This window comes from Pistacia vera, unplaced genomic scaffold (genome assembly GCF_008641045.1).
Source record: "Pistacia vera cultivar Batoury unplaced genomic scaffold, PisVer_v2 Contig45, whole genome shotgun sequence".
Classification (NCBI taxonomy): Eukaryota; Viridiplantae; Streptophyta; class Magnoliopsida; order Sapindales; family Anacardiaceae; genus Pistacia; species Pistacia vera.
This window is the reverse complement of record NW_022196279.1, coordinates 339,568-364,959: the sequence shown is the minus strand read 5'-3', so window position 1 is coordinate 364,959 and position 25,392 is coordinate 339,568. Positions and strand designations below refer to the sequence as shown.

At 35.4% G+C, this 25,392-nt stretch overlaps 3 protein-coding genes across 5 annotated transcripts; 1 reads left to right on the top strand and 2 right to left on the bottom strand.

The window, feature by feature from the left end:
* Positions 1-246: 246 nt before the first annotated feature.
* LOC116144634 lies at positions 247-3,430 on the bottom strand. Of its 2 annotated transcripts, XM_031430077.1 has the most exons (2): positions 2,622-3,430; positions 247-2,045 (listed from the first exon to the last, which is right to left on the bottom strand). In XM_031430077.1, exons 1-2 carry the CDS (start codon positions 3,103-3,105, stop codon positions 406-408), a joined length of 2,124 nt encoding a protein of 707 aa, XP_031285937.1. In that variant the 5' UTR covers positions 3,106-3,430; the 3' UTR covers positions 247-405. The 2 variants fall into 2 exon arrangements, with proteins under 2 accessions (XP_031285937.1, XP_031285936.1); XM_031430076.1 differs by having other exon boundaries at positions 247-3,430.
* A 3,134-nt stretch (positions 3,431-6,564) lies between these two features.
* LOC116144649 (anthocyanidin 3-O-glucosyltransferase 7-like) lies at positions 6,565-8,578 on the top strand. Of its 2 annotated transcripts, XM_031430108.1 has the most exons (3): positions 6,565-7,068; positions 7,168-7,513; positions 8,420-8,578. In XM_031430108.1, exons 1-3 carry the CDS (start codon positions 6,658-6,660, stop codon positions 8,497-8,499), a joined length of 837 nt encoding a protein of 278 aa, XP_031285968.1. In that variant the 5' UTR covers positions 6,565-6,657; the 3' UTR covers positions 8,500-8,578. The 2 variants fall into 2 exon arrangements, with proteins under 2 accessions (XP_031285968.1, XP_031285967.1); XM_031430107.1 differs by lacking the exon at positions 8,420-8,578 and having other exon boundaries at positions 6,569-7,068; positions 7,168-7,726.
* A 1,232-nt stretch (positions 8,579-9,810) lies between these two features.
* On the bottom strand, positions 9,811-23,712 carry LOC116144619 (protein EXPORTIN 1A-like). The gene is given in 38 exon segments (XM_031430062.1): positions 9,811-10,429; positions 10,570-10,674; positions 10,765-10,902; positions 10,985-11,122; positions 11,218-11,325; positions 11,530-11,640; positions 11,914-11,980; positions 12,231-12,413; positions 12,498-12,578; positions 12,663-12,748; positions 13,111-13,200; positions 13,311-13,391; positions 13,481-13,579; positions 13,766-13,831; positions 14,454-14,562; positions 15,185-15,239; positions 15,242-15,269; positions 16,052-16,068; positions 16,071-16,112; positions 16,115-16,164; positions 16,453-16,508; positions 16,943-16,974; positions 16,977-17,051; positions 17,054-17,163; positions 17,243-17,291; positions 17,294-17,338; positions 17,410-17,536; positions 18,515-18,559; positions 18,662-18,724; positions 18,846-18,923; positions 19,032-19,100; positions 19,186-19,324; positions 20,073-20,155; positions 20,228-20,335; positions 20,530-20,601; positions 20,704-20,796; positions 21,505-21,621; positions 23,375-23,712. Coding segments are annotated over 38 exon segments (3,237 nt in total). The 5' UTR covers positions 23,474-23,712; the 3' UTR covers positions 9,811-10,306.
* Between the last annotated feature and the right edge of the window lie 1,680 nt (positions 23,713-25,392).

The following is a 25,392-nucleotide window of genomic DNA, read 5'->3' as shown; positions in this document are numbered from 1 at the left end:
TTAACTTCCAGTCCTAATTCAGCACATCCTGTGGAAGCAATTCACCTTGATCTTCTCAAATCACAGGCATATTCCTAGCAAAGAGCTGCAAGTCATAGATTTAAGATGTGATAGCAAATTTATGTACTTTTTTTTTTTTTTTTTTTAAGGATGTATGTTAAGGGGAACCAGCACAATTGTCCATGGAGAGAATATAATCATATAAGTAAATCCGAAGAAAACAGAATTTTAGTAAAGTCAGCCTCTGATTCATATTGTCATTTTCTCCCTCTAATTTGTACAACTCTAGTTCAATTTACAATATACAAATCTTCTTCCATTTTCTTTCTATATCATTGAAGAAAAACTATGATTGAATCATGTGCGTAAAAATTTCAAAAGTCAAAATACAAAAGTTCAAAACAGTCACTTTTCTTGTTCTCTAAGCTTGAACTGAGTGCAAAAATCTTGATACGGTGAGAAACCTTCCTGCCATTTTGAGAACTGCTTCTTAATGATATTGTAAGCTTTCGATTCAGGAGGTGTATTGCTAATATTAGAAGTATCATACTTCAAAACAATGGGGCAAAGATCATCACCCAGATCAACTGCAGCACTATCCACTTTGTCTTTCAGAAAAGACTCAGACTTGGCCACTTTGGAAATCAAATTGAAAAATTTCTCATCCTTGCAAACAAAGTTTCTCAGTGTCTGATCCATATCGGAACAATCAAGTACAGTTGGATGGTAGTAAATGAATGGTTTTGGTTTTCGAGAGTCAACCCATGCCTCATCTCTGCCATCAGCAAGGGAGACAGCATGTTCATCGCGAAAATCAATGGCTGAATCTGATACAGCCATTTCACGGGCCACCTGCATAACTTCCTCACACCGAAGATTAAGTTCTGCCTCTGATGAGAAATTGCTGGCTTCTTCTTCTGAATATCGAGAACTGTTACGGAATTCATGAAGTGTAACAAGAACAGGGAGTGGAAGAACAGGACCTACAAGGGCATCATCACGCTGCACTTTCTGTGACCACTTATTGCTGCGGCATGAAGGCTTCCTTAAGAAAAAAGGTGGCAACTGGGGTAGATCTGGAACAACTAAAAATTCCAAAGATACCTTCTTCTTGTCCATAAGTACTTCAAGAACTTCAGTATAGTTGGAAAAGGCCAATTGTAAAAGTTCCATTGGCAAGCCAGCCCATGCTCTCCTCAAAGCAACCTCACGAACACTTGCTGGCAAGCTTATGTCACTAAAAACAACAGAAATGGCAGGAGATGTTCTAAACCGACTCAAACCACAAACTTTCAGCTTCTCACATAAGATTTCATGGAAGTCTATGTTAAAAGAATCTTTCTCTTGCAGATCATTGAAATCATTCTTCAATTTGGAATCCAGGACTTCAATAAGATTATCATTCAAATGCCCATAAAGATAGTCAAGTTTCAAGTACTTGTATCTTTTTGGAAATTTGTAATTGTCATCATCTCTAGAACACAATAAGTTATCTTCCAAATGTAACAATAAATCTCCATGGGCTAGTTCTAATCGTTTTACCACATCCCATGAGGCAAAATATCTTTGTGCTTCAAGCTTCCCTGAGGACATTAGCCTAATCAAAGTGAACCCACCAGATTCATGAGGTTCATGAATGAGGGTAGAAAAATCCTTGTTTAGTATGCCAAAGCCCAAAACCATGTCTTCCTTCTGCTGCCAATCAGTCCATTTAGGAAGATCATCTTTCCAAAACTCTTTTCTTAGAAGACAAGTTCCACACCAACAACCACGTCCTGACAACAACAAATCCGTAGGGAGTTCCCATGCGTAAAGAGACTTGGAAAATGTTGAAATTTTTGAAGCAAAAATCCCACTATGACCTGGTAAAGGAGGTCCATAACAAAATAGACGAAATTCACATGACCAAAAAGATCCCAAGATAATGCCAAAACCCGATTTATTTGCCCATTCATACATATCATCCCCTGACTTTGACCTCAACTCAGTCAATCTAAGCGAGTCAATATAGCTTGGTTTATCAAGACCATGAGCCCACTGCAACACTGGCATCAAAGGCTTACGCACATCAGAGAGGACCAGCAAACTATCAGAAGCTAAAACAAAATTAAAACCATCACAGCCCACTTTACAAAATGCATGGAACTGCTCCTTTTCAACTGGAGCATACAAACTAAGCATATCAATCTTCGCTAACAAACTAATATTACAATCATCGGACCTCAAATCAACTAAAAAAACTGAATCCGATCGAGCAACAATCAAGATTCTAGGATGCCAACTGAACTCACAACCTATCCATTTACAATTCCGTAAACAAGCCGAATCCTCATTCCACGACAATCTCAACCTCTTCCCTTTTAAATATGTATTCGTTTTCGAATTTCTAACACAATCATCCAGATCAAACAGAAACAAAACACCACTTTGTAACAAAATCACACTCTCCTCAGGCAAATGCGGGCTCCAGCAAGCACCCACAACAGCGCAACTCTTAAACAACTTAAACCCCAAATAACTCACAACAGGCTTTTCACTAACTCTACTAACTTTAACACTAAACCAATGAACCGAATACATTGTAAAAGCTAACAAGTAACCAACACTAACCAAAGCATTACCTTTAAAATCCGAAACATCCCCAACTGGATTCACCAAAATCTTGCATATCCGATGATTAAACCGATTCTTGACTACGAAAACACCGTCATTTTCATTACGCAAAACATCAAAACCGGATTCCTTCGCCAAAACCACCAAAAACCCAACTTGGTCATGGTTGTGACCAGTGGAAAAGAACACAATGACACTGTCATTTAAAGGGCAATGAAGAAGCTGAAGACGGTTGTAGGCGAGAGCAGAAACGGTATCTTTATGATGTTGGGGTGAAGATGAGAGGAATGAAGGTAGGGAGAGCTGTGGAAGAGGAGAAAGCAAAGGGGGGAAAAGAGAGGGAGAGGAGAAGAGAAGGGTTAGAGATTTGGGGTTTGGATTGAAGAAAAGAGGACCAAGAGTGGAACTCAAAGATGGACCTGAAAGAAGAAGCGGCGGCGTACAAACTTTGCCCACCGGGAACTGGGACTTCCATTCATCTGTGAAGTCCATTCTTCAAGTTTTATTATTATTATTGCTTTCCTTTTTATGATGGTGAAGACGATGATGATGATTCACAAGACACATTCAATCTTTTTAAAAGGCATTCAAATTCCAACCCTAAACTGGGGACACAATTTAAATCAGTACCCACCTACGGCAGCCGCCAAAGCGCCGCCGGCAACGAAGCTAGTGGAGTCATCCGTTGTTCCCGCCACCAGTAACCAGCTCACCTGCCAGCAGCAACCGCGCCAGACTCAAGCGCCAAGCGGCGTAAAGGCACCTATATTTTAGGTAAAAAGAGAGGGAAAAAAAAAACTAAGAGGATTTAAGAGGATTTGGTTTTGCGGTGAGCGTGGGAAGCTTTGTGAACATGTCCGTCTCTGTAAATTAACAATTTGTCAACGTTAAAACCGGACCGGACAATGACCCGTTCAAGGATTCGGTTTCCGATTTGACCGGTTGGACCGATCGGACAGTAATTTATAAAATTACATTGTAGTCTCCAAAAGTTTGAAATTTATCAAAAACACTCCTACAATACTCCCTTAAGGTTTGAAATCTATCTAAAATACCCCTGTTACGCAAAGATTCTGGTGAGTGTAGCGGCAACGACGATCGACAGCCAATAGAAGCTGGAATCTTAGGGCTTTTGATGTGCAGGTGCTGGCGACTCTGATGGTAGTGCGACGAAGTTCCATCGGCGTCAGAATTCGCCGGAATCAACGAAAGAAATCCAATGTTGCGTAAAGCCGTAAACTTTAGGTGGATGGCGATCGACGAAGGCTGGATGACGGCAACTGAAAATGGATAGGTTTGGTCGTGGAGATGTCGTCCGTCGAATGAGGGTGTTTTCTCCGTCAAAAGATGCCAGAATCTGGCGGGGTTTAGCTGCGATTGGACCGCGATTCGGCACTATTCAGACGGTCCAACCGCGGTCCAATCCGGTTTAACTTCAAATAGCGGTTTTTTATATATATCGGACCGGATTTGCCACCGGTTGCCGATCGAACCGGTCCGACCAGGTGTATACTGCCTTGCATGTCCGCCCGTGGGCCGGATTGAGTTGGTTGTTGATATTCCTAAATTAATTCTATTATTAGGAAATAAATTTATTTATCTCGTCCGATTAATGTAGTATTTGACGTATCATCAATAACATTTTATCAGTTTTATATATATAACATTATTGTTCCTTAAAACAAATATATCAACGAGAACCATGACGATTTCCTCTTCGTTACAATGATTTCAAATTTCTCATACTCTCGTGGCGTTATAATGTTTGTCGGAAGGGTTATAGATAATAAATGTGTTAATTTAACTAAAAGAAAATTCTCATTACCTAAATAAATAAATCGTGTTTCATTTTATTTGATTCTTATAATCTCAAAATTTATTATAAAAGTCTTTACCTTTAAATCACATTTTTCTTTCTTCTTTATCCATTTCTAAATTATTGTCGTACTCTAACTTTCTATTTACATTTTATTTATTAAAAAGTTTCGATTTTAATAAATAAATAAACTATCTTCTCTTGTGAAAAAAGTAAATATACTTGCATTCATTTAAACTCTCTCTGTTGTATTTAATTAATATAGTTTATTTTCTTAACGTGAGATTGCTTAATAAGAAATGTATCTTTATTCGATAATTCAATTGATAGATTCATAAATTTTGTTAGTGTTCTTTTATCTCCGTGAAAATATAGGAAAAATAGTTTTAAATATACAATTATTTTTAATTAAATACGAATAACTTGTATTAAAAGGGAAGATGGGCAAATAATCAAGTCAGTTGCTCACCCTTGAACTATTGATCGGATAAAAACTTCAATGATCATCCTTATTAGAGATCAAGGTAAATCGAATTTAGGATTTTTTGAATAATACGCTTAAGAGTTTTAGTTTACTATTCGAACACTAAGCGGTGGTTAAACAATAGTGACCAATTTGAGTCATAAAGTACTGGAGGTTATCACATGCTTTTGTATGTTACCACCGAANGCAAAATTGCCCAAGTATATATAAATGCAAAAGGTTGCATTTTTGTTCATAACACACATTGTTCACTCAAAGCAAAACCAAAACTCTCTCTAAAAGCCACGACCACTCTCTAAACCTCTCAAGGTGGTGTTAAAGTGTGGAGGTCTCATTACTTTGAGGCTGATCTTCATCAATCCAAAGCAAAGGAGTAGGTATAATCTCTTTTCCAAGCTTTGTTTGAAAACCAGTTTTTAGAATTCATGCTTTCATTCTCCATCTCCACCACTCTTCATGCATGCTGATTCTTTCACGGCTGTCCCTAATGTTTATAAATTTTTTTTATTGTATTTTAATGAGGGACGGGCGTCCTTTAAATGGGGACGCCCGTCCATATACTATGGACGGGCGTCCATGTGAGTGAACGCCGTCCAAATTTGATGGACAGCCGTTCACTAGAAAAAAATTATAAAAAAATTCAGAGGCACGTTACACGCTCTGTTTTAAAAACTGAACCGGACCGGCCAGTCGGACCGGTTGGACCGGGAACCGGCAGCTTCTCCAGTCTGGTTTAGGTCTCAGGGGGTTTTTGAAATATTTTAAAATTATGAGGGTTACTTTGTAATTTTATAGGGGTATTTTGAGATATATCAAAAGTTTAGGGATTAATTGGTAATTTTATTAGGACATTTTTGGAATAAACAAAAATTTTAGGGACCAATTTAAACTTTTTTAGGGGAATTTTTGTAATATATTAAAATTTAAGGGGTTAATATGTAATTTTTTTAAAATAAAATATTAATGACGTCATTGGTCCAACCGGTTGGACCGGTTGACCCGTAACCCGGATAGCAAAACGGTTTGTCCTCCGATCCGGATTTTAAAACAATGGTTACACATAGGCCGGTACAGAATTTTGGTGTAATTTTTTCAGTGTCCGTAACTTTGTTGGTGGTTTTTTAGGGATTAGATTTGCTAGTTAGTGAACTAGTTTTAGCCCCAGGGAGGTCGGACTGGCGGGTTGACACTATTTATCCAGTCTAAAAACAATTTAAAGAGATTGCCGTCATTTACTCTAAAAACAATATACAAAGTATTTTATACAAAGTAATGTCAGATTGCCTTTTATTGATACATCATTCAACAAAATCAATTGTGTTTCTATTAAAACTGGCTTTTTATATTAATTGGTCTGTTTATTTCTGTTACAAACTCTAACGTGATGGCTCACTCAATTTACATTTAATGAGATGAGATCCGAACTGACCGATTACGAACTAATATATTAGGTTTTAAAGAAAAAATTAATAAGAAGAGTTTATAAATATAGTATTGCTGAATCCTTATATACCCTCTGTACAATTGGATTAACAACTTGGCATTCATTAGATTTGGGATTCTAATATCCCTTAGCTGCCTACCACTCTGCCATGGTTGTTGGGTAAGAGAAAAGAGAAAAAACCACTGAAATATGTTCCTTCAAAACCCTGCCTGTGTCACTGCATTTACCTGTTTCTAAAATCTAAATGAAAATACAGGCATTGAAGAACGTTTAGACGAAAAACTCAAATTTATTCCAGGAATGTCAAAGGTACAAGTTCGTGACTTGCCAGAAGGAGTTGTTTTGGGAAATCTGCAATCACTTTTCTCAAACATGCTTCACCAAATGGGTAGAAAGCTGCCTCAAGCTGATGCAGTTTTCTTGAATAGCTTTGAAGAATTAGACCTTACAATTACGAATGATCTCAAGTCCAAGTTCAAGAAGTTTTTGAATGTTGGTCCCTTCACTCTGTTGTCTCCGCCGCCACCGGCTGAAGTTCCTGACATTAATAGCTGCCTTTCGTGGCTGGACGAGCAGAAGAAAGCTGCTTCTGTGGCTTACGTCAGCTTCGACATGGTGGCGAAACTGCCTCCTGTTGAAGTTGTTGCCATAGCTGAGGCCCTGGAGGCTGGTAAAGTTCCGTTTATATGGTCACTCCAGGACAAATTCCAGGTATAAATCACCATGAAAGTCATATATATACGTTTATTACTTTTTATATCAGTAACCATAATAAAAATTCGGATTTTAAATCCTGGCTACGTCTTGAAGGCAGATTTACCACAGGGGTTCAAAGAAAGAACAAAACCTCATGGGATTGTGGTGCCATGGGCTCCTCAAGTAGACATCTTGAATCATGAAGCCATTGGAGTTTTCATAACACATTGTGGGTGGAACTCAATGCTGGAGAGCATAGTTGGAGGAGTGCCAATGATTTGCAGGCCACTTTTTGGGGATCACAGGCTGAACGGGAGGATGATAGAGAGCATTTGGGAGATCGGACTGAAAGTAGAAGATGGGAAGTTCACAAAAGATGGATTGATGAAGAGATTGGATTTGGTTTTAAGGCAAGAAGAAGGGAAGAAAATGAGGGAAAGAATCAAAAAACCAAAAGAAGATCTTATAAATGCCATTGGACCAAAAGGAAGCTCTGTGGAGAACTTTCAAGTGTTGTTAGATATTGTGTCAAAGGGCTAAAGAAGTAAGTTGATTGCCTGTTGAGAAAGGTGATGTCTCAACATTTGTGATGATTTTTGTTTTAGTTGCAATAAACTAAGAAGTGAATGAACTATCGTTTTAGCTTTTAAGTAATGTGGTGCCGAGGGCCTCATTTCTAGATAAATAATTTGTATTATCGTGGTTGTCTTTATACTTTCAACAATAATACTGTATTTACAAAGAAATCTTATAAAGATTTCTATACAAAGTGATGTGGTAAAAAATAAATGGAAGACTGAAACAAAAAGTCAAACTCATTATATTCACTATTCTATTCATTTTTTGTCACATCACTTTGTTTAAAGATTTTTGTAAGATTTCTTTGTAAATATAGTATTACTATTATAATTTTGTATGATACGGACTTGATCTTGAATGTTGCCGAAACCTCGACCGTTTTAATGAGCTTTAAGATGGCATCATAAATAGTTTTGGTAATAATAAAAGGGGCAAATAATGTCACCCAACTCGTTAATAACATTTATGGATACCAACAACCTCATACCACTAACTAGAAAATTTATCAGTTGTACGGACTACGCGTTATCGTATACTTTCTTTCTTGTGCTTGTGAACACGCAAGTGAGTAATAGTAACTAATAAATGTGCCAACGCCATTCATCTTCTTCAACCTTTGATCACTGTTTCTCTATATAAACCTCTCACACCACCATAACTTTTCTCTCTATTTTCAACCTTCTTTCATCATCACAACCACACAGCCATGCATCAAACCACCGCCACCTCGAGGTCTCACGTNAAGAAGGGAAGAAAATGAGGGAAAGAATCAAAAAACCAAAAGAAGATCTTATAAATGCCATTGGACCAAAAGGAAGCTCTGTGGAGAACTTTCAAGTGTTGTTAGATATTGTGTCAAAGGGCTAAAGTAAGTTGACTGCTTGTTGAGAAAGGGATAAATAATTTATAATATCGTGGTTGCCTTTGATGCTTTTGTATGGTACGAACTTGACCTTGAATGTTGCCGAAACCTCGACAGTTTTTAATGAGCTTTAAGATGGCATCATAAATAGTTTTGGTAATAATAGAAGGGGCAATTACAGGTGGGCAAGGCCCGGGCCAGCCGGCTTTGGGTTTCGCTGTCTAAATTGATTGGGAATGGTCTTGGGTCCATGAGATTTCTCAGGGCCAGACCGGTCCTAGGACCAGTCCTATTGGCTTTTTTATAAAATAATATTTAACCCCTAAATTTATTATGTATTTATATATTATAGATAATTTTAGCTAATTTTCAGGAGGTATATGTATTTGGGGGTTTTAAAAATTAATGAGCGAGCCCAGGCTTGCGACTGATTCTAGGCTCAGGCCCTAGAGGAGGGACCAAGTTTTTGGGCTAATCCCTTTGGGCTCGGCCCAAATTCCTACCTCGAGAGGCAATATTACACTTACAACTTAATTTTACAAATTTTTTCTTACAACTTCAACGTGACATTTCGTAATTAATCAGCTCATAAATGGGTTTTGCATGTTCAATTGCGAACTAACCAATTACGAATTACTACGTCGGGGTTATAAAAGAAAATTTGTAAAATTAAGTTGTAAACCAATCTTTATTGTAATAAAAGTGCAAAACATAGGATTTTTTTCATATAGGAATGATAGAAATATTGCCGTTTATTTCAGGTTTATTTTCCTAGTGTCTCCACTCACATTGATTCAAATGTTGCCCTTTTAAGTTTATTTATGAGATTTCTAAAACAACAAATCCATGATTGAATTTAATAAATATTTTTGAATTACCTTCAACTGTTTATTTTAACACTTAGAATTTAAAAGAAGCATAAAGTATTTTATACAAAATAATGCGAGATTGCCTTTTATTGATACATCATTCAGCAATATTAATCGTGTTTCTATTAAAAATGACATTTTATATTAATTTGTCCTTTTATTTTATGTCATGTCACATTACTTTGTATCAAATACAAGATCTATCGTAAATAGCAAATCCTTATATAACCTCCTGTACAATTTGATTATCAACTTAGCATTCAGTAGATTTGGGATTCTAATATCCCTTAGCTGCGTGCAACTCTGCCATGGTTGTTGGGTAAGAGAAAAGAAAAAAAACCACTGAAATATGTTCCTTCCAAACAAGTTTTTGGACTATAAATTGATCAATATCACGAATTACAAACAGAAAATGGGGAAATAGAGAAAGGTGAAGAAGGGAAAAGAGAATAACACAAAAACACAGAGCATTCTATTAATATGAAATATTAAGGGAATTTTCTGCACAAACTCGCCAAGGTTAGTGTGTAGTATTAACACCTAATGGATTGAATCAACACTTCAAAATGAGTCATCTAAACAGACAGTCTGCTTTCCAACCATCATGACTGAGTACAAATATATCAAGCTGGATCCAGGAAAACCCGTACAGTGACTCGGTATAACACCCTACATTAGCATTCTAAAATACTCTACACCCAGCCAATAAAGACACAGAAGCACCACGCCCACAGCAACCAAAAGAATGGCGCACTGGCGCCTTCACGATTCACCGGTTTCCATGGGACCGAAAATTCTGGGGATGATAAAAGAATGGGAAAAAATGCTCCTATCTGTGTTCATATCACCTGATTCTTGTAATTGAATCAAGATGCCTAGAGCAACTCCCAGATTAAAAAAAATTAAAATGATGAAATTAATTTCCAATGGCAAAGTTAGCCATCTATGAGTCCACCATTTCATCTTGTATCTCGTTGGGGGCAATAAGCCCTGGAATAGAAAGCATTCGTTGTCGCTCTCTTTCCCGTTGAGCGGCAGCTTCTTCTGCATACAAATCTTTGTTGTCCTGTAGAAAGAGTTGAAGAGATAAAAAATTAGACTCATGATACAAGGAATAGTTCAAATAAAATGTAAAGCACATATTGCAAACTAGTTGAGAAGCACAACGCAAGACATATATAGTTATATACTACTTCCAAGTGTCACCTGAGCTGAAAATTCTTTTGACTGCACAAGAAAGTCTCGTATGTGATTCTTAAATGTGGAAAGGTCATTTCTTGACTCAAATAATCCATTCACAAATTGAGTAACCTATAAGGAAATGTCCTTTCAAGTCAACAACCACCGAGTAAATATTAAAAAAAAAAAATTCAAATAACTAATGAATCTTATATTTGATACCTCTGATGCAGTCATGTTGGGAAATGAAGTACCCAAAAGTTTTATGGTATACTCACGAACAAACATTGCATTATTCGGATACGGATAAGAAATTGTGGCAACATCCCACAAAGGCTCTGTTAACAAGCCACTCTCAGCCTGAAAATAAGATAAGGTCAACTGAAAATCTCAACTCGCTGTGGAAAACAACAAACAAGGCATTATATGTATGACACATTACCAAGCAAAACAAGTGCTGCAGCACTAGAACATGCAACTTGAACCCAGGTTTATGAAATGTGTCTGTCAAGACAGCAAATATTTCTTGCTCGATTGTCAAAAAATATGTCCGGTAGAATTGGTTACAGAACTCAGAAGCCTGCAAAATTGAAACCACAAAAAATGTTTAGCTCTCACATGGAAAATATTTCATCAATCCAGCAAGAATATGCAAGACGGCAATAAAAATGATACCTGGAAGTTCTTCAGCATCTCCAATAAAAGATTTAACCCAGTTTCAGCAATATTCCGTTCAGTGTGCCGAAATGCCCAAATGATTGAATCCATTACTAGCTTAAGTTGCTGATGTAGAACATAAATACCATTAGAAACAATAACAGTTCATTGAAACAATCTGTAAAGCTTAAATATGGTTAACATTGGAAAATGATTTAACAACATTTAACCCAGAGAAGAGACAGATAAAAAGATCTGTTATCAGGAATCCAACCACTAATAGTTTGAAAATGGCTCAGTGAAGGACCAAAAACAAATCTAATCACCTACCTGACTTGACAGCCGAATCAAAGCAGGAAAACAGTGAGTAGCAATGGCACGAAGCAATGAAAAGAACTTGAGTCTATGCTCCGGGTAATCTTCAAAATTTTTGGTTATCATCTGCACAGCAACCAGATATGTCAATCAAATCTCTTAGAAAGGAATATTCTGGTAAGTAACAACAAGAGAGTGAATTCCAAAAAAAGTAATCTCCGTTTGACCAAAAAGCTTGCTAACAAGGGTTGGTCTTCCATCAAAAATCAAGGGCAGCTCATACAAACATAATATGAGTACAACATTTTTCAAAACTAAACCATTAAATCAAAATAGGTAAATGGTGGAAAAAAATGCTTTTTAAGTCAAAGTCAATATCATATAAATATATGTCCTCACCTCCAGTGTGCACTGGAAAATGGCTTCAAATATACGAGGCACATCATCTATCATTGCACTCTTGTACCTTCAAACAAGAGGGAGAACACCATAAGAAGCAAAACATTAAAAATGAAAAAAGTGAGGTAAAAAATTTAACGTTTTATAGAGATTAGTCAGAAAACAAGACTGCCTCCTCATTCCACACAGAATACATCAGTTTTATTCAACCTTATAGGAAAAACCCAACAGATAGTTAAGAATATCACTGCCACAACTCATTACTGAATTAAAGATGTGTCACAATCAAAAACATTATAAGCAAAAAAATAGAGTACTTGTTTATTATTGTCGCAAAGAGGGATAACACTTCTGACTCTCTAGCATCAGGTAAATTCCTAGCATAGTCACCAAGGACAGGATCCATCATTGGGGGCACAAACTGTTTTCCAATCTGTGGTTGATCTTCAGCCTTGTCCAAGAATGTCTCAATGAGTTTCAGAGTCTCCCTCTTAACAGAGCTGCAGAATTTACAATAAATTATGAAAACAATAAACAATGAGCTTAAACAAAGACACAAACTAATTCCAAATTATTGGTCATACCGCAGAAGCTTCACATATGATGTCTTAGATGCAAAAGGCCCTCCTTCGGCAATGCTACTTGATATAAGCTCGCTGTACATTCTGATATTAAAAGTTGTAAATAACAAGATTAGTAGACAAGAAATCCACAACACTTGTTATAAATAATAATGCAGATGAAATTACTTGTAGACATTTAGCATGTCCAAAAAGATGACAGAAATTTGCGACAAGAAGAACGTTCCAAGAGAGCTGGCAACACTTGTATTTGTCTGCAAAAATAACAATGACTCAAGTAAGTCACAAACCTAAGGAAGAAGTATAACCATAAATAAATCTGAACATTTGCTTAAACATCTGTTCTATAAGTCCATGTACCGGAATAAAAGACTCAGTACACATTGAATAGAAAAACTTCAAAAAAAAAATACATATACATGTATATGTATTAAGATGAGATCCATTACAAATGCCTAAAAAACCATTGTAGATTTTTAAATAAACAAAACAATAATAACAATAATAATTCCAGAGAACTATTTTCCTATTAGAATCCCTTTGCTTTGATAAGACAGCCATTGAATAATCCCCGTGTAGGAATCATTGTTCAATTAAACATTAAAAGAAGTTATACCTGTAAAATATTAAGCACAGTCCTGATGACATCTTGATCTTTCAAAAAATCCACGCTTTGGTGTGCCTGTGCTAGGATTTCACCCCATTTCTGCATCAAAACATAACACCACAAAAGCCATCAATAACCAGCAAAGTTCAGTTTGGGCATCTGAGAGAGGTATGAAATACACTGCCAATCAATTCATCTCCTAAACAAACCTGGTTTGGAAGAGCCATCAACCTCTGCAAGTATTCCTCCCTCTTCTGGGTATCAGACTCTGCTTGAATCATATGACCAACCTGAAAACAAGAAAAGGGGAGGGAGAAGAAATGTTATGAAATATGAATTTGATGCATGAATTTATTGATACGGGCACATAAAGGCATACAGATTCATAAAATATGTGGATCTGATGAGGTTCAAGATCTGCGACAGTTGTTGCAAGGCCTGATAGAAGTTCAGACACAAATGGCTCATTTTCTCCAACCTGAAAGCATGAAAAGGTGCATCAATGTGTAAAATGTCTATTGAATTTTAAAAAAAAAATGATTGAACATCTCAGCAAATACATATATTAAGTCAAATCACCGAACCTAAAGAAATCTGGACAATACACAATGATGACCCAAAGATAGTAACATCAGAAAGAAAAATATTTGGGGCAAAAAGTTACCTGTACAATCACAAACTTCCGCTTGCACTTCTGAACAATTTTCAAGAATGTGTCACAAGCCATATCCTGGAAGAGATGTAACATGACGGTTGGAAACACATCAATATAAATGTAATTCTAACAGCAGCAATATGAAACACATTCATATAGGCAATGGAGGAGAAAGACAGAAGACAAATACATCAGCCTATAATTAAAAATCCGCGTCACTTCAGAAATAACATATCATCTATAATTAAAAATATCCATGTTACTTCACAAATATCACACTTGAACATAATTTGCATGCATGGTATACAGACGATTTTATACAAAATACATAGCATTGTCAACAGCTCTTAAATATACATATATTTATTTGTTCCTAGACAAATAATTTCAAAAGTATTTAAGCTCTCTTTAGCTCACTTTAATCCAACATTGCAATTACTTGTATATCTATTCTCGCAAGCATCGGCATAGTTGGTGGATTTGTCATAAGTTTTATGGAGACACCTCAAGATATCACTTTAGTCAATCTTCAAATATAACTAGCATTTCTTGAAAAAAGACATGTTATTATTTTTACTCGAAAACCCGTTTGGAGAACAAACAACTTACTATCACATACAGGTACACATAAAAATGTGATGTTCATTGCCAATATCACGTCTAATCTAAATTAGGAATAACACAACAGAATTATAACCTGAACTCCAGGATGTGTTTCGTGCATGAACTCAAATAACTTATTCACAACAGTTTTCAAGAACTTCCAATGCGCTCTCAAAAATCTTGGATACTGTCCAACAACATACCTGCAACAAAACCAACAGGAAAAATATCAGACATAGGACAAAGACCAAATCCCCAACAATCATTGTACTTCCGGTGCCCTCCAATTATGATCATTGCACACAAATCCACTATACAAAGAACTCCACTGTTTTCAAATAGTAGCATAGGTGATTCGGAATTCTGCCACCAATGACAGTTACATGGAAAGACCATTTTAGTACAGAAAGCAATTCAGAAAGTAACAGGTCCCAAATAGTTTCTCGAAAGCTTTGTTTCAGAATATTGGATATCTTGAAGAGGATCATATGGAAGGGTGAAGAACTCTATGAAAAAGGTGTAATCAAGAACATACTTAAGCAGCCTTCATTTGCCAAATCACAGAAACAGTAACTCTTGAAAATGGTTATGCTCTCATTTTCTAGACCACAAAAGTATGCTAAAAATTTTGCTCTTAAGATTAAAAGAGGTCTTGGAAGAAACCATACAATACTTGATCATTCTTTGATTCAAAACAACTATCTTACAAGCCTTTGTTTCTTATATATGACCAGACCGTTCCACAATAATAACTCTTATTGAACATATCAAACTCAACAAAACATCTTCCACAAATATTCTATACTAAGAACTTACTTATATTACTTGCATAACAGCTTTGTTATTTTCCCTTTCGTCATTTCACATAGATTCAGTAAGTACGAATGACCATTACTAGAAATCTATTTTCCTGAAAGCACACCAAAAAGGTAAGAAATATCAACAGTATACCAATTACAATACTAAAGATGTTAAGATTAAGATCCTAAAATCTGAATGATGGGCTTCAAATTGGAGGAAATGCATCATTGAAAAATGATGCCAATCTATTCTTTTTTTACGATCAATATTACTGAGAATTTTATTTCTCTGAGGAACATGTGATAAATAAAATCAGGTAAATTAAGCCACCAATCAATAACAAAAAAGATAAAACCTAAACTTTAAGCAAACAAGTGTGCATCAAGTTTACTGCATAATTAGGATAGCTAAACATTTGAATGTTGAAGAAAGGAAAACTGAGCCAAAAATTTAGAACAGAATAGAAAAGGGCCGAAATCTTTCATCATTTACACAGAAGTTGACTAAAAATGACAAGATATTATAGACTCTCCAAAATTGATAAAGAAATCATATGTTCAGAATACTTAACAAGTGTTGCACCTTAAATCATGCAACCATTGCATCTAAAATGTGCTAATAACTCAGCCTAGTTAGTTGCATGATGTGAACACAAGACCAGCAGAACTCGCTCATTCAGAAATTCCAGAGAGCAATATCATTAAAAAAAAAATCTTTAGAGGTGATATGAAGAAAACCTGAGAAAACCTAAAGTAAGAATGGATTTAACAAAAGCACAAACTTAGATAAGTAAAATAAAGAGCACAGAAGAAATGTTGTAAGGATGAGATTCTACAGAGCTCAAAAAAATACAACTAACTAAAGACATGCAATTTCAGAAATAAAGGATACCTGCTCCTCCATCATGGACCAGATATGGATCCAATCGCCCAACACAAAGTGTTTAGATTGTCCATGTCCAATCTTCACCACTCAATTGTTTACTTAACTTTTTTAGCATCTGCATTGTATCATAAAATAAATAGCACAATCCAGTTTCAAGATATCATGATCTCATTTATATTCAAAATTAAACATGGTAAGGGGATGCCATAAGAATATAGGCCCACAAAAAAAGTGGCATCCTTTATTAATGGTCCAAATTCATCTTTTCAGTATACACAAAAACAGTAGTAAAACAGAAAGAAGCTAAGTCTAAGATAAGAAACAAGGACAACAGCAGAAGGAAAAATGGACGTAAGCCAAGTCCAAGATTCTTGAAAACAGAATAATAGTAAAATTAACATATACGCTTTTCAGTATCCTCATGGTCAAGGTGTGACAAGTATATTAACGTCTCCCTCATAATCTGTAAGATTGAACTTTCATTAGCCATAAAAGCTAACTATGAACATGCAAAACAGATAATACAAACAACACATAAAGAGTACTGAAAAATAAGTTCTTGTGAAAATAAAGTTCTAAAAGAAAATATTTTAAGAGAAATTATTTTTAGATTTAAAATGGATTAATCATGCAATTAGCATTCTCATTCAAAAAGTCAAGTCACTACAATCACACACGCACTCATGAAATAGACAACTTAGAGACTGACCAGATCAACCCGATTGAGAGATTATTGATTTCATAACATTTTCTGATATATTGATTTCATATAAGTTCTTTTGATAAATTAATTTCAAGTAAGTTGTCTCATAGATTGATTTTCTTATAAGTTACCCACTGATATCTATAGGCATGTATATATGACAAAATTGACTTCTATACCAAGAGGTTTGTCACCTTATATTGAACAAGAACATCATTGTCCTTCAGGTTTCACGAAAATGTCCCATTTCATCTTCAACTATCAAGACTTCTTCAGGCTTAGCCATACGACAGATCATCACATTCTCAATTTGGACATTGGAACAGCATAAAGCTGCCTTCGCTGCATTAGTTGTGCTCCAATACCATCAACCACGGTGGAATTAAAGGCATCTGGTGATTCAATACACAGAAAACTACTTCAGTTCCCAACTTGACAAAGCAAATCACTTATAATATTAAACACAAAAACCATAGAAGCAAAATCCAACATACCGGCAAGCCCATAATGTTGCAGCTACTGCAGGATTATCCAGATTATGGGTGCATCAAACAACTCCAAAACCAAAGAGTTCCATAGTCCAAGCAAACCTGCTCATCAAACAACCAGTAAGAACGCAAAAGTGCAGCATTTTAACTTCAGACACAACAATACTACATACAGGGGCAAATGACGAATGACCACCTTAAAAACTCCGTGTCATCCACATATGAGATATTAATTAGATATTCAAGACCCATAAGCAATGCATTTATTTTCTTGTGAGGATTCCAGCACTCGATATGAAACTGCACCAAAAAGAAAAAGGTCAGTTATACAAATAGACTCTAGCACTGGAACATGAAACTGCCAACTCAAGGATGAACATGCATAATGTATGTGCATCTGTTGTTCTGTAGGTAAATACAATATTTGGATAATCACATTCACTTCCCCTTAGGACCAAGGTAACCCTAGTTCGCCAATTTTCACAAAACAAGGCCAAGCAACTTAGTGACTCCTAACTGCACCTTGTGCTTTGTAAGAACCTAAGTATCCCAAAGAGATTTGAAAGAAAGATGAAATATCTGAAAGAAAGATGCATAATGTGTGCATCTGTTGTTCTGTAGGTAAATACAATATGGATATCACATTCACTTCCCCTTAGGACCAAGGTAACCCATATTCGCCCATTTTCACAAAACAAGGCCAAGCAACTTAGTGACTCCTAACTGCACCTTGGCTTTGTAAGAACCTAAGTATCCCAAAGAGATTTGAAAGAAAGATGAAATATCGATTGACAGAACATGCACTGTTCAAGATAAACAGAACATGCACTGTCCAAGATAAGAAAACAAAAAAAATTGGAATTTCGAAATATATGAAAAATACTAGAAAAAAAGAGAAATTGGATTCGATATTCTAAATCAATTCTGTCATTTGTGTTCTGAAAATAAAGAACAAAAAAAGAAGAAGCAATAGCAACTGTAAAACATATTATTCATAAGAAATTTACCACTAAAAAGGATCAATGATGTACAAGAGAGCTTTCAGTGAATATCTGTTACACTTGAGGATTATAATTACAAATCCAAAAACTTCATCAGATTGCCCTTCACAATCCAATACAGGGTAATTCCAATTTATATTCAATTATCAGACACATCAATTTATGCAAACCTACCAGAAAAAAGAGTTGCCAAGGTACCCAAAAAAAAAAAAAAAAATTATCAATCTAAATCATCCCATATCATTCTATTGTTCATTGGGACCAAAAAGAGGCTTGCCTTGTAAAATGACGTAAAAAAGAGTGCCAGATTCTGGATAAATGCCTGTAAAAACATCATAAAGTATAAATAATTCAGTATAAAAAAGTTAAAAATACATATCATGCTTTAAGCCCATATGAAACTATAAGTAATGAGAGCACTCACCTGTTCCTCACTAGAACCATGCGCATAAGCCTCAGGGATGTTTGTAGTTGGCGGGAGAATGGTCTAAGAAAGGTGATAAAAAAATGTTACAGTTACAAGATATAGATAAAAATTTCACAGAATAAGTAATAACCATGAACGATAGCACATCTAAAGCATATTAAGGAACTATGTACTAACACACCTGTAACTGAACCATGAATACGTTATACATGTTAACATACTGCACATTATAGAAGTCACCAAAATTGAGGGCTGCAATCTGCAAATATCAGAAAATAAACAATATCCAAAAAACTTAGTACATAGACAAATATGATTTACCAAAATACAATCGAAAAAGAATTTCATAGAAGAAAAACAAAGGCACCTCTGTTAAACACTGTAGAGTGAGATTCCTATACGATGGCAGTGGAAAAAATTTCAGGAGTGTTTCGAGCTACAAGGCACATACAGAAAAAAGAATGTGAATCTTTGATAATTCAGATTGTGGACAAAATCACAACAACAGAAGAAATACATACTAATGGGGATTCAAAAATATAGCCCAAGGGAATCCAAGAAAGGAATGCGTGCAAAGTGGACAGTGTTGCTCGTATAAGCTCAGTTCTCTGAGATGCCGATAAGACATACAAGCATAACTCATGAATGAGCTGAAACTCACTGCAATGAACAAAAAAAAATCATGGCATTGAACAAACATAAACCAGAAAAAAAGAACTAACATCACAAAAAAAAAAAAACAACTTGAATAATTGAAGTTTCCAAATGCCAGGAGGCCAACATGTCAAATCAAGATAGCCAAAATATAAGTTCTGCTAACAATTACAATAAGAACGATAAATAATTAAATTTATCAAAACAAACTTCATTTTAACCGCTTCAGTCAGTTAAGACTCTTCTAAATTAAGCAAAAACAAGCAAGCTATCAATAGTCATTATCCAACAAATAGAACAATTCCATCAATAATGATTTCTTTTATTTCAGGATTTAAGAAGGAAAAATAATACATATAATTCAATGTCTGACCTTTGAGGAATAAGAAATGCACCTAGAAAATACCACTGAAACTACAGATGATTATTATCTCAATATAAGGCACAACTACATTACTTCTGTTGATTCTTTTGAAAACTAAGGACGCAACATTAATAAAAACTTGACGTTTGTAACAGATTTTCCCGTGCAAAAATCCTAGCAGTAATGTAGTTATGAACAATGCAATGTACTGTACCTTCCTGACCTCAGCATCATATAAATACAGATGTCCTTGAATCATTTTTTATTAAAAAAATGTCCTTGTATCAATTTAAAAAGCAAATTAGACCCATAGAAGCAATAAGGAAGCAACCAAAAGTAGTATATCACTAGAAACAACCATAAGGATTCCAAATACATCAACAGACTTGCCTGTTCAACGATTGTTTGAGCTCTTTGATCTTCTGCTGAGTCATTTCCCCTCTTGAAAAATCAAATACTTCTTCACTTAGAAGCTGACACAAAAAAAAATTGTGTTACTCAAATATGCCAGAACATTAGATTATTAAGGAGTGACAAGAGCATACCTTTAATATTGCCATGCAATTCTCACATATTGTTTCACTGGTTTTGGCAGCGGCAACAAGATCTGGGATAAAGCTTCGCCATCTAGCCGGCCACTCATGCTTCAAAATCTGCAAATTCATTAGACAAATATTTTGATCAGATAAACAACACAAATTCATGTTGAAGGACCATTCTTTATAAATAATAACAGAAAAAGATAAAGGAAAAAACAGCATCCTCAATAGCAATTAATAAAAAAAGCACACATGTGAAATGTCATTGGAACAAGTTTCAGGAATTCGTAGAATCAAACTGGGATTACCTGAACCAATATGATATTTAGTTTGTTGACATACAGCCGTTCTAATCGAAAAGATCCCTCATTACTTGAAAGCTACATTCAGAAATAAAGAAATGTCAAGGGCAAATAACATTTCAAGATACTTACATATACCGTCAGCCAACCCCAATGGAGATATTTCTCTAAAATGTATACCTGTACAATGACTTCAGAAATGTAATTCTTCATTCCATCACGCTGTTCAGCAGGCAATGCATTCCATCTATATTTAATAACTCCTTCAAGAACCTGTATATTGTAAAAGCACAGATAATGAGAAAGCTCCTCAAAACCAACACCTCAAATATAGTATTACATAATCTTGATTTGAAATTATGTAATACATCTGTGTATACCAGGTGTAAGGCAATCTGTTATGTCACTCAGCATATCTGTTGATTCTCGATAACAAAGTCAAATTTCCCAGGAGGCTTTTGGATATTCAATTTTGACTACATATTGCTACATAATTAGGTACTCTACACCATCAAAGCCAACCCAACACTCAGCAAAGAGTTCCAAAAGAAACACCCACTTAACCAAAATTGCTGGCACAATAAAAGATTCACTACAAGTTTGCTGATTCCAACAATTTTTGGAGAACTGAAAATAACACATCTATAAAAACCAGGTAGCTGCAGCCAATTCATGGCTGGAAGTAATTTCGTCATTAGCAAGAGGAACCATTTATCCCATATGACATAAGGCTCTCAAAGTGAAAATACAACCACCTACAGTTGTGAGCATAGATACTAGTAATTTTCCCCAAAAAAAGGGTTAATTCAGCTTGCCACCCTGATGTCTAATAAATTTTAGGCACCCTTGCACCACCTACCTCAAATTAAAACCATGTGTTTATTATAGATAACTAAAACAGCTATTTAAAATGTACTTGCTACCAAAATATATACTGGTGTATAAGCATAGATTTCAATACGTAGAGATGTTGCCACTAACCTGCAAAGCAAAAAACTTGGTGTTCAGGTTTTTTGTATTCTGTAGAATGTGCACAACTTGGAGCCACATGTCAGGATTGTTTTGCAAGTCCCGCAAGATCTGATCTGCAGCTGTTCTCTATATCACCAATATAAATGGCAAATAAACAAGGTGAGATAAACGAAATGCATGATAACCAAGAAAATTATGTGCCTATAATTCTGAAGTTCCTAAGACAATGAGGCAACCTATTTCTAAGAACACAGTAGATAGCTAACAAAGTTAGAAACCTAAATGCTAGAATATTCCGACAAAAGAACCTTTTTATGGTAAACATTAATTCTTCATTTCTCAGGTTTTACATTTGATTAAGATACAATTGTAATAACTAGCAAAAATGTTAGTAAAAAAATGAATCAGAAAATCCTTAGTTGGTAAACAAAGATATCAAAAACATCATAAAAAGATATCCGTGCCTGGGGGGTTCCATCCAAAAACAGGATTTATCATTCAAAAGACAAGTGTGTTAGAACTAACCCTGGCTTGATCATTTTACAATAAAAAGGAAGAGATGAAAATGTTAACTTCTTAATTAAAAACATAAGGTTCAAAAAGAATATGTCAGAACCACATAAACATGCAGGAATCACAAATTCTCATATAAACCAAAAAAAAAAGGGTAGAAATGCTGAAAAACTTATCAGAAGACTTAACAGACACTAAACCACAAACTACATTTTCAATTTAACAAAAAGACCAAAACCTTCAAATGTCCTCCTATTTCCAACCAATAGACAACAAAAAAACAGCAGTCATACAAAACCCCACTAAAGTTAAACACATTAAACCCAAAAAAAACCATTATTCAAAAAACAGTTAAGACATTGAGAGTTTATCTCGATCATTTTCCGTAACCTTTGAGGGGAGGGGGAAAACACTGACATAAAAGTCAGCCTTTGAGTAAAAGTCTTGTGCGTATTGAACCATAAAAATGGGAAGCTCACTTCGTCCAAAATTTTGGAACCTATTGGAACTAGTGTGAGAGAATTAAAAATCTCAGTTGTCACAAAAACAACCTGAAGGAAGAGGGGTAAACACGCATAAAAGTCAGCCTTATAAGTAAAAGTCTTGTGCGTATAACCATAAAATTGGTAGCTCACTTCGTCCAAAATTTGGAGCCTAGAGAATTAAAAATCTCAGTTGTCACATGAAAAACACTTGAGAAAGAGCTTCAAATCTGCCCCTTTCTCTCACTTTCTAAATTACCCCTGAATTATTATAATAATAATCAAACTATGTGCTGCCATTAAGAGGGAATGTGCTCTAAACCCCAATAGTCAAACGTAATATGCCCTCATTTTCACTCACTTTCTGGACAACAAAAGGAAATCAATAAGAGAACAACTAAATTACACTAAATGCATAAACCCATAAAACCCCAAAAACAATAAACAATTCCAATAATCCCCTCTCCAAGCAATTCTAAAAGCAAACAAATACTTAACAGTTAAGAACAATAAAAACCAGAAAAACACGCAAACTTCCCCTTACAATTAAACTTTCCGCAAACATCACCCAAGCAACTCCAGCAGACACCAATTTTCCGCTCATTTTCAGTAACTTTCTCAAGAAAAAGAGAGAGACAATGCTAAGGAAAACAAAAGAATAAAATAGCTCACTCCTCCTTCAGAACCCCTCACAATTAACCCTAAACTAAACCACACTAAACAATTCCAACAAATGCAAATTACCCTTCTATTCCGCAACTTCGTCAGAACACCACACATCCTCCACTACACCCAAAACATTCCGCACAAACCACCAATTATTCCCTAACTTTCTCGGGAAACAAACCGAAACAGAAACCAAAGCGGAGAAAACGAATGCTCACTTCTTCCTTAGATCCGGTGCCGTAGAAGGCCGCAACCGTGGCGTCGAGCAAGGCGACGTCAATCGGCTGGCTCAAATCTCGAAGCTTCTCGGCCGCCATGGCGTGAAATGAAATCGATGGTAATCTCAGTTGCAAAGACAACACTGTCGAGAGAGCAAGCGACTGTCAAGTAGTAAACCCTAGAAGCTGTACGGACGAAAGCGAAACCCTAAGAGAGAGAAAAACGAAAACAAAAAAAATAAAAAGAGAGAAATTCGAAAAAGGAAAGACGAAAGACTTTGATGAGTGGTGTGTAGAAGAGAGAAGGAAGAGAGAGAGAGTGTTGAGGAAGAGTCCACAGAGGGTTATATAGAGACAGAGCGGAGAGGGAACAGATGGGAGAGACAGCTTAAAAATGAAGCAGAGAGGGAGAGAATGGACTTTGAATTGTGTTTTATTTACGATTTTGCTGCTTTTCTTTTTTTAAATGTTTTTTTAATTATAATTTTTTAATTTAGAGGAGGATGAGGGTTTTGGGCGGGTTTGAAGAGATGTTTGGTTGCGGATTTAGGGAGGTACGTAGGGTAACGTAACCTGAGTTAATTTTGGTCGATGAAGATGAGACCCAATAAAATCTGATAATAACACTTAGGGCCCGTTTGATAGGTTATTTGAAAAAATATTATTCTGAAAAACTATTTGAATATGATAAATAGTAGAGGTGTTCGGTTCCGGGTACCCTATACTTTTTGAAGGAACCGGAACTGACGGTTCCTTGAAATTTGGAACCAGAACCGGAACCGACGGTTCCGGTTCCTAGGTACCCAGAACCAGAACCTGTAACAACGGTTCCGATTCGGTTCTGGGTACCCTGTAAAATTACATGACCCCCCAAAAGTTTTTAAAATGGCAAAAAAACCTTTAAAAACTTACAAATACCCCCCCATCTGGTACTTTTTACAAAAATAAAATTACAAATTATAAATTCAAAATTACAAACTCCATTACTTTATAAAGGTAGATTCTCAAAAGTCAAACCAACTTACTTTAAATGTTATGAAATATAAATATAAATATTACATTACTTTTTCTACAAAAGTTATATTAACTCCCCTAATTTTAATTTTATTTTAATTAGTCTCGGTTCCTGGTTCCTGGTTCCGGTTTAGTTCCTAACTATAGGAACCGGAACCGGAACCGCACAGTAACGGTTCCAAAAATTTGGAACCGGAACCTACCCATTAACGACTGGTTTGGGTAGGAATCGGAACCAAACCCAGGGTACCCGGTTCCGGTTCCAACCGGTTTTTTGAACACCCCTATAAAATAGGATTGAATAAAATATGATAGGATTCTGAGAATGTATTTTGTTAATATTTGAAAATTATGTCAGAGTTGTGATTAAATGCTGATAATTATTGGTACATTTTATGAAAAAATTTTTGAAATATTTAGGTTATTTGAACCCCTACATTTATTAATTTAGCTAAACACTCACCCATAAAACTTTAAAATATAACAAAAACACTCCACAATAAAACCTTAAAAATTAACCCCCTCCCAAAAAAAAAAAAAAAAGAAAAAGAAAAAAGAAGTCGTCGAGACGGCCAAAATTTGGCTATCATCAATGGCAATCTGGCCATCAACGATAGCCAGATTTTGGGTCATAGATTTGGACGGAAACTATAAGATTTGCGCATGATCGATCAAATCTAGCCAATCGTGCATCGTTCCGGTGTGTTTCCTCGTAGTTGTCAATGGCTACTGGTTGGGTGGGGGGGGTGTTTTTATTAATTTATAATTTTTTATTATGAAATGTAATTGTTTTTAGTGAACAGAGTTGGAAAAAAGTTAGAAAGGGATAATAAAAAACAAATATTCAATAAAAAAAATCTTATTTAATTCAGATTAATTTTCAAATATGATCACAATAAGTAAACAAATACTATTCATTTTTTTTTTAATCTAAATAAGATAACAATAAAATAATTCTAAAGAGTGAAAAAACAGGGGTTATATTATTGGAAGATGGCACCTTT

What these genes read in the sequence shown, in the direction of transcription:
- LOC116144634 (XM_031430076.1), bottom strand. Translation starts at nt 3,105, where the DNA reads ATGGACTTCACAGATGAATGGAAGTCCCAGTTCCCGGTGGGCAAAGTT.
- LOC116144649 (XM_031430108.1), top strand. Translation starts at nt 6,658, where the DNA reads ATGTCAAAGGTACAAGTTCGTGACTTGCCAGAAGGAGTTGTTTTGGGA. An exon ending in CACTCCAGGACAAATTCCAG is followed by an intron (nt 7,069 to 7,167) that starts GTATAAATCACC and finishes TACGTCTTGAAG; the next exon opens with GCAGATTTACCACAGGGGTT. An exon ending in AATCAAAAAACCAAAAGAAG is followed by an intron (nt 7,514 to 8,419) that starts ATCTTATAAATG and finishes AACCAAAAGAAG; the next exon opens with ATCTTATAAATGCCATTGGA.